General features: G+C 54.4%; 1 protein-coding gene across 1 annotated transcript in view; it reads right to left on the bottom strand.

Moving 5' to 3' along the window:
- Window positions 1-806: 806 nt before the first annotated feature.
- Window positions 807-14138, bottom strand: part of sugct (succinyl-CoA:glutarate-CoA transferase) — a 53091-nt gene continuing 39759 nt past the window's right edge. The window contains exons 13-14 of the mRNA XM_083935803.1: window positions 4225-4288; window positions 807-1007 (exon numbers count right to left, since the gene is read on the bottom strand). Of these exons, the coding sequence (XP_083791929.1) occupies window positions 844-1007; window positions 4225-4288 (228 nt within the window). The 3' untranslated portion in view covers window positions 807-843. The remainder of the gene's footprint in view (window positions 1008-4224; window positions 4289-14138) is intronic.

The following is a 14138-nucleotide window of genomic DNA, read 5'->3' as shown; positions in this document are numbered from 1 at the left end:
CCAGGTCAGGACCCAAAGAACCAGGTCCAGGTCAGGACCCAAAGAACCAGGTCCAGGTCCAAGCGTGTGAAGTGTGTTTCCTCAGGAGGGGGTCTGGAGTCTCCCTTAGAGAGAGGGGGAGAAGTTCAGCATCCGTGAGGAACTCGGAGTAGAGCCGCTGCTCCTTTGTGTTGAAAGGAGCCAGTTGAGGTGGTTCAGGATCATCTGGTCTGGATGAACCCTGGGCGCCCTCCCTAGGGAGGTGTTCCAGGCACGTCCAGCTGGGAGGAGGCCTCGGGGAAGACCCAGGACCAGGTGGAGAGATTAGATCTCCACACTGGCCTGGAACGCCTCAGGATCCCCCAGTTAGAGCTGGTTAATGTGGCCCGGGAAAGGGAAGTTTGGGGTCCCTGCTGGAGCTGCTGCCCCTGAGACCTGATCCAGGATCAGAGGCTGGAGCTGCTGCCCCTGAGACCTGATCCAGGATCAGAGGCTGGAGCTGCTGCCCCTGAGACCTGATCCAGGATCAGAGGCTGGAGCTGCTGCCCTGAGACCTGATCCAGGATCAGAGGCTGGAGCTGCTGCCCCTGAGACCTGATCCAGGATCAGAGGCTGGAGCTGCTGCCCCTGAGACCTGATCCGGGATCAGAGGCTGGAGCTGCTGCCCCTGAGACCTGATCCAGGACCAGATTAAAGTAAAAAAAAAAATAGAAATTCATGGAAATTAAATTTTTATTTTTATTTTTTATAAAATCAAAAAAGTTAAAAACAGAAGTTTTGAATGTTTTGTTGATTCTGTTGATTCTTTGTTCGGCTGCTCTGATTGGTTCTGCTCGCGTGGCCCCGCCCCCCTCTCCCGGCCAATCAGGACGCTTCGTTCTGTGCCACCGCCCCGGAGTCCAGCAGCGCCCTGATGACATCATCACTGTAGGACAGGATGTCACGCAGCACCTGGACGGTGTGCTGGCCAATCAGAGGAGGGGGCGTCGGCTCGCCGGGGGACCAGCCGCTGAATCGAACCGCCGGACCTGAGGGGGGGGGGGAGAGAGGGGGGGGAAGTCTTAGAACGCCGCCACGCTTCAACCGCCTCCGCCCTTCAACCGCCTCCACGCTTCAACCGCCTCCGCCCTTCAACCGCCTCCGCCCTTCAACCGCCTCCGCCCTTCAACCGCCTCCACGCTTCAACCGCCTCCGCCCTTCAACCGCCTCCGCGCTTGCAACCGCCTCCGCCCTTCAACCGCCTCCACGCTTCGACCGCCTCCGCCCTTCAACCGCCTCCGCCCTTCAACCGCCTCCACCCTTCAACCTACTCTGCGCTTCAACCGCCTCCACGCTTCAACCGCCTCCGCCCTTCAACCGCCTCCACGCTTCAACCGCCTCCACCCTTCAACCGCCTCCACGCTTCAACCGCCTCCACGCTAAAACCGCCTCCACCCTTCAATCGCCTCACGCTTCAACCGCCTCCACCCTTCAACCGACTCCGCGCTTCAACCGCCTCCACGCTTCAACCGCCTCCACCCTTCAACCGCCGCCGCGCTTCAACCGCCTCCACCCTTCAACCGCCTCCACCCTTCAACCGCCTCCACGCTTCAACCGCCTCCACGCTTCAACCGCCTCCACCCTTCAACCGCCTCCACCCTTCAACCGCCTCCACGCTTCAACCGCCCTCCACGCTTCAACCGCCTCCGCCCTTCAACCGCCTCCGCGCTTCAACCGCCTCCACGCTTCAACCGCCTCCACCCTTCAACCGCCTCCACCCTTCAACCGCCTCCACCCTTAAACAGCCTCCACGCTTCAACCGCCTCCGCCCTTCAACCGCCTCCACCCTTCAACCGCCTCCACCCTTCAACCGCCTCCACGCTTCAACCGCCTCCACCCTTTAACCACGCCTCCACGCTTCAGCCACCTCCACGCTAAAACCGCCTCCACCCTTTAACCACGCCTCCACGCTTCAACCGCCTCCACCCTTCAACGCCTCCGCCCTTCAACCGCCTCCGCCCTTCAACCGCCTCCACGCTTCAACCGCCTCCGCCCTTCACCGCCTCCGCCCTTCAACCGCCTCCACGCTTCAACCGCCTCCACCCTTCAACCGCCTCACACCCTTCAACCGCCTCCGCCCTTCAACCGCCTCCACGCTTCAACCGCCTCCGCCCTTCAACCGCCTCCGCCCTTCAACCGCCTCCACCCTTCAACCGCCTCCGCCCTTCAACCGCCTCCACGCTTCAACCGCCTCCGCCCTTCAACCGCCTCCACGCTTCAACCGCCTCCACGCTTCAACCAGCCTCCGCCCTTCAACCGCCTCCGCGCTTCAACCGCCTCCGCCCCTTCAACCGCCTCCGCGCTTCAACCGCCTCCGCCCTTCAACCGCCTCCGCGCTTCAACCGCCTCCGCACTTCAACCGCCTCCACCCTTCAACCGCCTCCACGCCTCAACCGCCTCACCCTTCAACCGCCTCCACACCTTCATCCGCCTCCACCCTTCAACCGCCTCCACGCTTCAACCGCCTCCACGCTTCAACCGCCTCCACGCTTCAACCGCCTCCGCCCTTCAACCACCTCCGCCCTTCCACCGCCTCCCCGCTTTAACCGCCTCCACGCTTCAACCGCCTCCACCCTTCAACCGCCTCCACCCTTCAACCGCCTCCACGCTTCAACCGCCTCCACCCTTCAACCGCCTCCGCCCTTCAACCGCCTCCGCGCTTCAACCGCCTCCGCGCTTCCACCGCCTCCGCCCTTCATCCGCCCTCCACGCTTCCACCGCCCCTCCGCCCTTCAACCGCCTCCACGCTTCCACCGCCTCCGCCCTTCAACCGCCTCCGCCCTTCAACCGCCTCCACCCTTCGACCGCCTCCGCCCTTCCAGCGCCTCCACCCTTCAACCGCCTCCACGCTTCAACAGCCTCCACGCTTCAACCGCCTCCACGCTTCAACCGCCTCCACGCTTCAAACCGCCTCCACGCTTCAACCGCCTCCACGCTTCAACAGCCTCCACGCTTCAACCGCCTCCACGCTTCAACCGCCTCCACCCTTCAACCGCCTCCACGCTTCAACAGCCTCCACGCTTCAACCGCCTCCACGCTTCAACCGCCTCCACGCTTCAACCGCCTCCACGCTTCAACCGCCTCCACCCTTAAACAGCCTCCACGCTTCAACCGCCTCCACGCTTCAACCGCCTCCACGCTTCAACCGCCTCCACGCTTCAACCGCCTCCACCCTTAAACAGCCTCCACGCTTCAACAGCCTCCACGCTTCAACCGCCTCCGCCCTTCAACCGCCTCCACGCTTCAACCGCCTCCACGGTTCAACCGCCTCCAACCTTCAACCGCCTCCACGCTTCAACCGCCTCCACGCTTCAACGGCCTCCACGCTTCAACTGCCTCCGCCCTTCAACCGCCTCCGCGCTTCAACCGCCTCCACGCTTCAACCGCCTCCACGCTTCAACCGCCTCCGCCCTTCAACCGCCTCCGCCATTCAACCGCCTCCACGCTTCAACCGCCTCTGCCCTTCAACCGCCTCCACGCTTCAACCGCCTCCACGCTTCAACCGCCTCCGCCCTTCAACCGCCTCCACCCTTCAACCGCCACCGCGCTTCAACCGCCTCCATGCTTCAACCGCCTCCGCGCTTCAACCGCCACCGCGCTTCAACCGCCACCGCGCTTCAACCGCCTCCACCCTTCAACCGCCTCCACGCTTCAACCGCCTCCACCCTTCAACCGCCTCCGCCCTTCAACCGCCTCCACCCTTCAACCGCCTCCACGCTTCAACCGCCTCCGCCCTTCAACCGCCTCCACCCTTCAACCGCCTCCACGCTTCAACCGCCTCCACCCTTCAACCGCCTCCACCCTTTAACCACGCCTCCACCCTTTAACCACGCCTCCACGCCGGTGATGAACTCTCAGCGTGGAGCGTCTGTGTTAATAATCTGATGCTGAGTCGACTGGATCCAAACCAAACGCAACACACACGACCTGCCTCTGCTCATTATGGATGACTTCCTACACACACACACACACACACACACACACACACACACACACACACACACACACACACACACACACACACACACACACACACACACACACACACACACATCCATCAAACTGAGCAGGACAGCCCCCCCCCCCCACACACACCACTTCTAGGAAAATGTAATTTAACAAGTTGGTGTCAAAACCAGAAAGAGTGTGTGTGTGTGTGTGTGTGTGTGTGTGTGTGTGTGTGTGTGTGTGTGTGTGTGTGCTGACCCGGTACAGCGATGCTTCCTGCTGTCGGATGGTTCATCTCCTGGATGAGGCCGTTGTGTTTCACCTGCAACACAAAAATAAAGAGACGTCAATCAGAGAAACACACACACACACACACACACACACACACACTCTCACACACACACTCTCTCTCACACACACACACAGAGTAAGTTTAGACACTAAAGGAGACGGTTAAGTTTAGGGCGCCCTCCCACTGTGCCTCCGTCCCGTGCCCCAGCACGTGTCACGGCTAAAGTCTGGTTCCTTTGACCAGTGTGAGTGCAACCGTACCACGCCTAGGAGCGGCACGCTTGCCGTCCACGGCCCGTTTGGGAGAGGTGGGCTTTAGTAAAGCACGTTTGCACGTGTACGAGCACGAGCGTGCGCACGTGTACGAGCACGAGGCCTACGGCGGCTCTGAGGTCATTTCCTGTGCGCCTGTTGGGACGTAGAAAAAAGAAGGAGGGACCATGCGCGGACATTTAAAACAATGGCGGTGAAAGGTTCACGTTGGTGTGATGCGGAGGTGGAGTGTTTACTGCAGATTTGGTCGATGAAAAGATTCAAAAACAGTCGACAAGACGCACAAAAACTCCGAGGTCTACGGAAAGATCTGGAAACAAAGCCACGCATCGCCATGACGTCATCAATGCGTGTGACGTGTTACGGCGTGATGACGTATAGGCAGCAAGAAGCATTCTCCGAGGCCCAGGTAGTGTGAGTACAAACGGGCCTGGAGGGGGGGACAAGGACCCTAAAGCACGGGGCACGGGACGGAGGCATAGTGGGAGGGCGCTCTAACCTTGACTCATATCTTCCCCTAGAGTGAGACAGACACTGTCCTGGTGTCAGCGAGGAGCCGCTGGGCCTCGTTTGACGTGTGTTGTGAGGTTTTCAGATGTGACGTGAACATCTTCACTCCCGACCCTCCTCCACCTCTCATCCATTCACAGCCATTTCAAACATCAGTTATTAGAAAGCGCGCTCTTTGTCCCGGTCGCCCTGACCTCAGATCAGGTCTGCGTGACATGGACGTTTGTACGAGTGGTGACAGATTCAGACGGATCCTTTATCAGGGGGAGCTGAGAGACAGGAAGCTGCTGACAGGAAGCTGCTGACAGGAAGCTGCTGACGGAGCGCGGCGGCTCTGAGCGGATTCACAGAAACACCTGAATCATCCGCGGTGACAACAGCAAACAGGAAATGACGCAGCGCGTGTCGAGGAAACATGAGTTATTTGGGATGAAGAGCCGGGAGTCTGAGTCTGTCGGGGTGGAATTTAGAGACAGAACAACAGGAGTTAGAGAAGCTGAGAGTCAGAGACGAGTTACAGTGTCCTCTAGGAGACTAAACGTGTGTTAAAGTGTCCTCTAGGAGCCTAAACGTGTGCTAAAGTGTCCTCTAGGAGCATAAACGTGTGCTAAAGTGTCCTCTAGGAGCATAAACGTGTGTTAAAGTGTCCTCTAGGAGCATAAACGTGTGTTAAAGTGTCCTCTAGGAGCATAAACGTGTGTTAAAGTGTCCTCTAGGAGCATAAACGTGTGTTAAAGTGTCCTCTAGGAGCATAAACGTGTGTTAAAGTGTCCTCTAGGAGCCTAAACGTGTGCTAAAGTGTCCTCTAGGAGCATAAACGTGTGCTAAAGTGTCCTCTAGGAGCATAAACGTGTGCTAAAGTGTCCTCTAGGAGCATAAACGTGTGTTAAAGTGTCCTCTAGGAGCATAAACCTGTGTTAAAGTGTCCTCTAGGAGCATAAACGTGTGTTAAAGTGTCCTCTAGGAGCATAAACGTGTGCTAAAGTGTCCTCTAGGAGCATAAACGTGTGTTAAAGTGTCCTCTGCATTGCTGAGGACGCTCTACAGGTGCCCCTTTTTCCTCCTTTTGGCCCCTGCTCTTCAAAAAGTCAGTGCAGCCCCTGCTGTCTAAATTAAAAACGTCCTGATCTCCAGAGGATGAACCCTCAGAGTTTAATGACATGTTAACACGTAACACACACACACACACGCACACACACACACACACACACTCTTCATCTCCAGGGGGGGGGAACTTTAATAAGAGCCAAACTCTGATCGATGGCTTTAATTTAAACATCAAACATGACAAACTGGTGCAGGAAGTCGACCAGTGCTAAACTAATTACACTGTGTGTGTGTGTGTGTGTGTGTGTGTGTGTGTGTGTGTGTGTGTGTGTGTGTGTGTGTGTGTGCGTGTGTGTGTGTGTGTGTGTGTGTGCAACATGCATCTGAAACATGAAACAGTGATTTCAGGACGGACTCATCTTCTGAAGTTAAATCATTTTTAAAGTTTTAGACGACAGAAAGAAAAGATGAGGCGGCTCCTCCCTTCAGTGTGTGTGTGTGTGTGTGTGTGTGTGTGTGTGTGCATCTATATTTGTGCATGCGTGCGTACAAGTGTAACAGTATGATTGCATGCATGTGTGTGTGTGTGTAATACTATCTACTTGTTATGCAGGGTATCATTACATCCATATGGTCACACACACACACACACACACACACACACACACACACACACACACACACACACACACACACACACACACACACACACACACACACACACACACACACACACACACACACACACACACACACACGCACACACACACACACACACACACACACACACAGGTCAGACTCCATGTTGTTGTTTTTTAAAAACAATAAAAGAGAAACAGAATAAAACGTCGTTTGCGGATTAAAGAGAAACCAGTGAAACGTGAAGTCGTTAAAGTTCTCAGACACGATTTAATGACTTCAACATTTGGTGAAACCTCAGAACGAGAGACGACGTGATGTGTGGGGACGTCTGTGCGCTGTTAAAGGCCAGACGGCTGCGCCCTCATTTAATAAACACACACCACTGAGACAACGCCGTTTATGGGTCAACGACAAATAAAGCTGTGAAAACGTCTTCAATAAAGTTTATTTCACTTTAGGAGCATAAACGTGTGTTAAAGTGTCCTCTAGGAGCATAAACGTGTGTTAAAGTGTCCTCTAGGAGCATAAACGTGTGTTAAAGTGTCCTCTAGGAACATAAACGTGTGCTAAAGTGTCCTCTAGGAGCATAAACGTGTGCTAAAGTGTCCTCTAGGAGCATAAACGTGTGCTAAAGTGTCCTCTAGGAGCATAAACGTGTGTTAAAGTGTCCTCTAGGAGCATAAACGTGTGTTAAAGTGTCCTCTAGGAGCATAAACGTGTGCTAAAGTGTCCTCTAGGAGCATAAATGTGTGTTAAAGTGTCCTCTAGGAGCATAAACGTGTGTTAAAGTGTCCTCTAGGAGCATAAACGTGTGCTAAAGTGTCCTCTAGGAGCATAAACGTGTGCTAAAGTGTCCTCTAGGAGCATAAACGTGTGTTAAAGTGTCCTCTAGGAGCATAAACGTGTGTGAAAGTGTCCTCTAGGAGCATAAACGTGTGTTAAAGTGTCCTTTAGGAGCATAAACGTGTGCTAAAGTGTCCTCTAGGAGCATAAACGTGTGTTAAAGTGTCCTCTAGGAGCATAAACGTGTGCTAAAGTGTCCTCTAGGAGCATAAACGTGTGTTAAAGTGTCCTCTAGGAGCATAAACGTATGTTAAAGTGTCCTCTAGGAGCATAAACGTGTGCTAAAGTGTCCTCTAGGAGCATAAACGTGTGCTAAAGTGTCCTCTAGGAGCATAAACGTGTGTTAAAGTGTCCTTTAGGAGCATAAACGTGTGCTAAAGTGTCCTCTAGGAGCATAAACGTGTGTTAAAGTGTCCTCTAGGAGCATAAACGTGTGCTAAAGTGTCCTCTAGGAGCATAAACGTGTGTTAAAGTGTCCTCTAGGAGCATAAACGTGTGCTAAAGTGTCCTCTAGGAGCATAAACGTGTGCTAAAGTGTCCTCTAGGAGCATAAACGTGTGCTAAAGTGTCCTCTAGGAGCCTAAAACGTCCTAAAAAGACGTCTTTGAGTTACACCTCCCGTCCCTGGAGCTGCTGTCATCCATCCATCAACTGAGCCGATGACTTCTTCACCCCGTGTTCCTCCCGCTCTCTTCACGCCTCCTCTCCTCCCCGTCACTCTCTGCTCGCTCTGAGTCTTTGAAGCTCGCTGTGGCAGCACCCGCGGGAGCCATCCAGCCCCGCTGTTACATCATGTAACTGCAACATCAAGGAGGCGCAGGACGGGTGTGTGTGTGTGTGTGTGTGTGTGTGTGTGTGCAGCAGGATGCACGGAGCGTCGTGTGTGTGAAGATCTGAGGTTGCCTGAACCTGCTGCTCTGGGTTTGACCTCCACAATCAAAGCAGCTTCTGAATATCGCAGCGTTTTGATTCCTGTGAAGTGTCGGAGCGCTGCCTCTCTTCAGATGAGTTACGTAAAGCCGCGGCCGCAGCGTCAAAGTCCCCCGTGAGATGGTTTCTCATGATTTCAGCTCATGACATGAATAATGCTCTTCATCGTGTTCTCAAACGAGTGTTTTCAGTTGGAGAAATATTTATTTCCGACTTTGAAGAGTAAAGAAGACACGTGTCACGACTTCCTGTTCCACGAGTCAGGCCCCGTCCCTGCTCCGTGTGTGAACACAGACGTGTGTTCTCCTGGTTCCTGCTCCGTGTGTGAACACAGACGTGTGTTCTCCTGGTTCCTGCTCCGTGTGTGAACACAGACGTGTGTTCTCCTGGTTCCTGCTCCGTGTGTGAACACAGACGTGTGTTCTCCTGGTTCCTGCTCCGTGTGGTTCTTGAGTTAGGGACTAACCAAGTCCAGAACTACTTCCACCAACCACTGGACCTGGACCAGGACCAGGACCAGGACCTGGACCAGGATCAGGACCAGGACCAGGCTGGGACAGGACCAGGACCAGGACCAGGACCAGGACCAGGCTGGGACTGGTCCAGCACTAACCAAGTCCAAACCTACTTCCACCAACGACTGTCACTAACGACGGAGCAATAAGGGTTCAAGTGACATCATCGGCCTGTGGGAGGTTAAAGACCTGGATCTCACACCAGGTAGTTGGACCAGTCCCAGCCTGGTCCCAGCCTGGTCCCAGCCTGGTCCTGGTCCTGGTCCTGGTCCAGTCCCAGCCTGGTCCTGATCCTGGTCCTGGTCAGATGCGTACATGAACTGATGAAGCCTCTTGAATCTGACAAAGAACCAAGTCCAGTTGCTTTGGACTGAAGCTGTTTTGGGGAGGATGAAGTGTGGTCACTCTTTGTTGTGTCTTCTTCCGCCCCTCTGGTTCTTGTTCTGGTCCTGGTCCAGACCCAGCCTGGTCCTGGTCAGATGCGTACATGAACTGATGAAGCCTGATGAACTGATGTCTTCTTCCGCCCCTCTGGTTCTGGTTCTGGTTCTGGTTCTGAAGTATAAAATCACACGTATGTCGCACGCTCCAGAGTTCACTCGACGGCGACAGTCACTCCTCCGAGGTGGACCAGAGAGAAGGCGTTTGGTCCGCAGACGAGTTCGATTCCAGCGTTCACACTCATGAACCGCAAACGCTCCCGGGTTCACTCCAACCGGACTAAACAGGGCGGGTTTGAACGCACCCCGGTGCTCTCTGATTGGATGTTTGTGTACTTGACGGACCCAGTGTTGCACCTTCGACCCTGTGGTCCAGAGATACGACTGTTTCAACCGTTACTGAAGCGTTCACTGCCGTCTAACCTCTTTTCCACCCTCTGAGCCTGGATCTGCTTCCTATGATCGCTGAGCGCTTTATAAAATACTTAAAGAGCCGTCCGACATCTGTACGCGACGCAATCACCGAGTGTAAACACACACTCAGCCGGACCGATCGTCCAAACAAAGATCAAAGGGTTCCACATGTATGGTTTCCACACCTCCATCAGACGTGCGGTTCGGTTCCAGGCCGCGTTGCATCCAAACAACCTCCACCCTCTCTTGGCTTTGCACTCAAGAGGATCTCCTGTTTGTGATCCGACCCTCTTTGTTTCACCACGAGCTCCTTTTAAACTGGATCCACCTGTGGGTCTGCACGCCGGGCGGAGCGAGCGGTCTCACTTTACATCTGGCGTGTTCCAAACAAGGAGACACGGAGACGGGTTCTGTGAAGGGCTGCGGGCTGCGGGCTGAGGGCTGCGGGTTCGGCTACAGTTGAATTGGATTTCCCTCAGAATGTAATTTGTCGGTGGAGTTTCACAAACGCAGCAGCAGCTGGAGCAGGAGGAGGGGGTTTATCTGGGCTCAGAGGGTCCAGAGGGGCTCAGGACTCAGCCTTCAGGACCTCCTGCTGCACGGGTTACCGGGTTACCTCACGCCCCTCCCCCTCTACCAACAAGCTCCTCCCTCCCTCCCTCCCATCGAGTGCTCGTCAGTGCACGTGCACCAGATTCCCGTGTCTTCTCTCATCAAAACACAGCAAAGGGTACACGCTACATGGAGGTAGAGTGGCTAACTCATAGATAGGAACGACTAACGTCTCTTAGCGTATGCTAGCTTGAGGCGTGTGCCTAACCTAATCGGGGGGGGGGGGGGGGGGGTTTGTGGCATGTGCACGAACCGTGAACTGTGCTGAGTGGACAGGATGATATGGATTTTTGCAAAACAAACATCGAGCTCTAGGTGCAGTAGAGGTCTCATCTCACTCCTCTCCAGCCTCTGATCCTGGATCAGGTCTCAGGGGCAGCAGCTCCAGCCTCTGATCCTGGATCAGGTCTCAGGGGCAGCAGCTCCAGCCTCTGGTCCTGGATCAGGTCTCAGGGGCAGCAGCTCCAGCCTCTGATCCTGGATCAGGTCTCAGGGGCAGCAGCTCCAGCCTCTGATCCTGGATCAGGTCTCAGGGGCAGCAGTTCCAGCCTCTGGTCCTGGATCAGGTCTCAGGGGCAGCAGCTCCAGCCTCTGATCCTGGATCAGGTCTCAGGGGCAGCAGCTCCAGCCTCTGATCCTGGATCAGGTCTCAGGGGCAGCAGCTCCAGCAGGAGACCCCAAACTTCCCTTTCCCGGGCCACATTAACCAGCTCTAACTGGGGGATCCTGAGGCGTTCCCAGGCCTCCTCCAACCTGGTAGAGGTGCATATCGGATGATTTCTGTCGTTCTGTCGGAGCAGAGTGTCGGCTCCAGTGATTTGGATCAAACTAATTTTGCCGACTGGGACTTTAATGATAAACAGAAGTGGTTCGGTCGTTCTCTCTTTTAACGTGAATCAGTTAAACTTTAAAACACAGAGAGACGACTGAACGCTGGACGGGGTTGTTTTTGAAACCGTGACCCAGAAACAGACACAAAGCAAACGGCGGGCGGGCTGCAACACACACACACACACACACACACACACACACACACACACACACACACACACACACACACACACACACACACACACACACACACACACACACACACACACACACACACACACACACACACACACACACACACACACACACACACACACACACACACGTGGTTCAGAAGTGGATCAAAAATGTTTACAGCGTGATTATAGAAATGAATTCTTTCCTAAACAACGGAGAAGGCTTTGATGAGCACTCACACACACACACACACACACACACACACACACACAGACACGCACGCATGCACACGCACGCACACACACACACGCACACATGTACGTGAGTATGAAGTGGAAACCTTGGCATGTGGAGTGTGTGTGTTTTGGATGGAAGAGTTGCCCGTGTGCAGGAGGAGTGTGTTGCTGTAAGTGTGCAGGAGTGTGTAGCTGTAAGTGTGCAGGAGTGTGTTGCTGTAAGTGTGCAGGAGTGTGTAGCTGTAAGTGTGCAGGAGTGTGTAGCTGTAAGTGTGCAGGAGGAGTGTGTGGCTGTAAGTGTGCAGGAGTGTGTTGCTGTAAGTGTGCAGGAGGAGTGTGTTGCTGTAAGTGTGCAGGAGGAGTGTGTTGCTGTAAGTGTGCAGGAGGAGTGTGTGGCTGTAAGTGTGCAGGAGGAGTGTGTTGCTGTAAGTGTGCAGGAGGAGTGTGTAGCTGTAAGTGTGCAGGAGTGTGTAGCTATAAGTGTGCAGGAGGAGTGTGTGGCTGTAAGTGTGCAGGAGTGTGTAGCTATAAGTGTGCAGGAGGAGTGTGTGTGTAAGTGTGCAGCAGGAGTGTGTGGCTGTAAGTGTGCAGGAGTGTGTTGCTGTAAGTGTGCAGGAGTGTGTAGCTGTAAGTGTGCAGGAGGAGTGTGTTGCTGTAAGTGTGCAGGAGGAGTGTGTAGCTGTAAGTGTGCAGCAGGAGTGTGTTGCTGTAAGTGTGCAGGAGGAGTGTGTGGCTGTAAGTGTGCAGGAGGAGTGTGTGGCTGTAAGTGTGCAGGAGTGTGTAGCTATAAGTGTGCAGGAGGAGTGTGTGGCTGTAAGTGTGCAGGAGTGTGTAGCTATAAGTGTGCAGGAGGAGTGTGTTGATGTAAGTGTGCAGCAGGAGTGTGTTGCTGTAAGTGTGCAGGAGTGTGTAGCTGTAAGTGTGCAGGAGGAGTGTCTTGCTGTAAGTGTGCAGGAGGAGTGTGTGGCTGTAAGTGTGCAGCAGGAGTGTGTGGCTGTAAGTGTGCAGGAGGAGTGTGTTGCTGTAAGTGTGCAGCAGGAGTGTGTGGCTGTAAGTGTGCAGGAGGAGTGTGTTGCTGTAAGTGTGCAGGAGGAGTGTGTGGCTGTAAGTGTGCAGCAGGAGTGTGTTGCTGTAAGTGTGCAGGAGGAGTGTGTAGCTGTAAGTGTGCAGGAGGAGTGTGTGGCTGTAAGTGTGCAGGAGGAGTGTGTTGCTGTAAGTGTGCAGGAGTGTGTAGCTGTAAGTGTGCAGGAGGAGTGTGTGGCTGTAAGTGTGCAGGAGGAGTGTGTAGCTGTAAGTGTGCAGGAGGAGTGTGTGGCTGTAAGTGTGCAGCAGGAGTGTGTTGCTGTAAGTGTGCAGGAGTGTGTTGCTGTAAGTGTGCAGGAGTGTGTGGCTGTAAGTGTGCAGGAGGAGTGTGTTGCTGTAAGTGTGCAGGAGGAGTGTGTTGCTGTAAGTGTGCAGGAGTGTGTGGCTGTAAGTGTGCAGCAGGAGTGTGTAGCTGTAAGTGTGCAGCAGGAGTGTGTTGCTGTAAGTGTGCAGGAGGAGTGTGTTGCTGTAAGTGTGCAGGAGGAGTGTGTTGCTGTAAGTGTGCAGGAGTGTGTTGCTGTAAGTGTGCAGGAGTGTGTGGCTGTAAGTGTGCAGGAGGAGTGTGTAGCTGTAAGTGTGCAGCAGGAGTGTGTTGCTGTAAGTGTGCAGGAGGAGTGTGTTGCTGTAAGTGTGCAGGAGTGTGTTGCTGTAAGTGTGCAGGAGTGTGTGGCTGTAAGTGTGCAGGAGGAGTGTGTTGATGTAAGTGTGCAGGAGTGTGTAGCTGTAAGTGTGCAGGAGGAGTGTGTAGCTGTAAGTGTGCAGGAGGAGTGTGTAGCTGTAAGTGTGCAGCAGGAGTGTGTGGCTGTAAGTGTGCAGCAGGAGTGTGTGGCTGTAAGTGTGCAGCAGGAGTGTGTTGCTGTAAGTGTGCAGGAGGAGTGTGTTGCTGTAAGTGTGCAGCAGGAGTGTGTTGCTGTAAGTGTGCAGCAGGAGTGTGTAGCTGTAAGTGTGCAGCAGGAGTGTGTAGCTGTAAGTGTGTTGCTGTGAGTGTGCAGCAGGAGTGTGTAGCTGTAAGTGTGCAGCAGGAGTGTGTAGCTGTAAGTGTGTTGCTGTGAGTGTGCAGCAGCAGCAGCAGCAGCAGCAGCAGCAGCAGCAGCAGCAGCAGCAGCAGCAGCAGTAACAGCATCAGCAGCAGCAGTAACAGCAGCAGCAGCAACAGCAGCAGCAGCAGTAACAGCAGCAGCAGCAGCAGCAGCAGCAGCAGTAACAACAGCAGTAACAGCAGCAGCAGCAGTAACAGCAGCAGCAGCAGTAACAGCAGCAGCAGCAGTAACAGCAGTAACAGCAGCAGTAACAGCAGCAGCAGCAGCAGCAGCAGCAGCAGTAACAGC

This window comes from Echiichthys vipera, assembly GCF_963691815.1.
Source record: "Echiichthys vipera genome assembly, chromosome: 21".
NCBI classification, from domain to species: Eukaryota; Metazoa; Chordata; class Actinopteri; order Perciformes; family Trachinidae; genus Echiichthys; species Echiichthys vipera.
The sequence above is the reverse complement of the archived record's forward strand: the minus strand, read 5'-3'. Positions and strand labels throughout refer to the sequence as shown.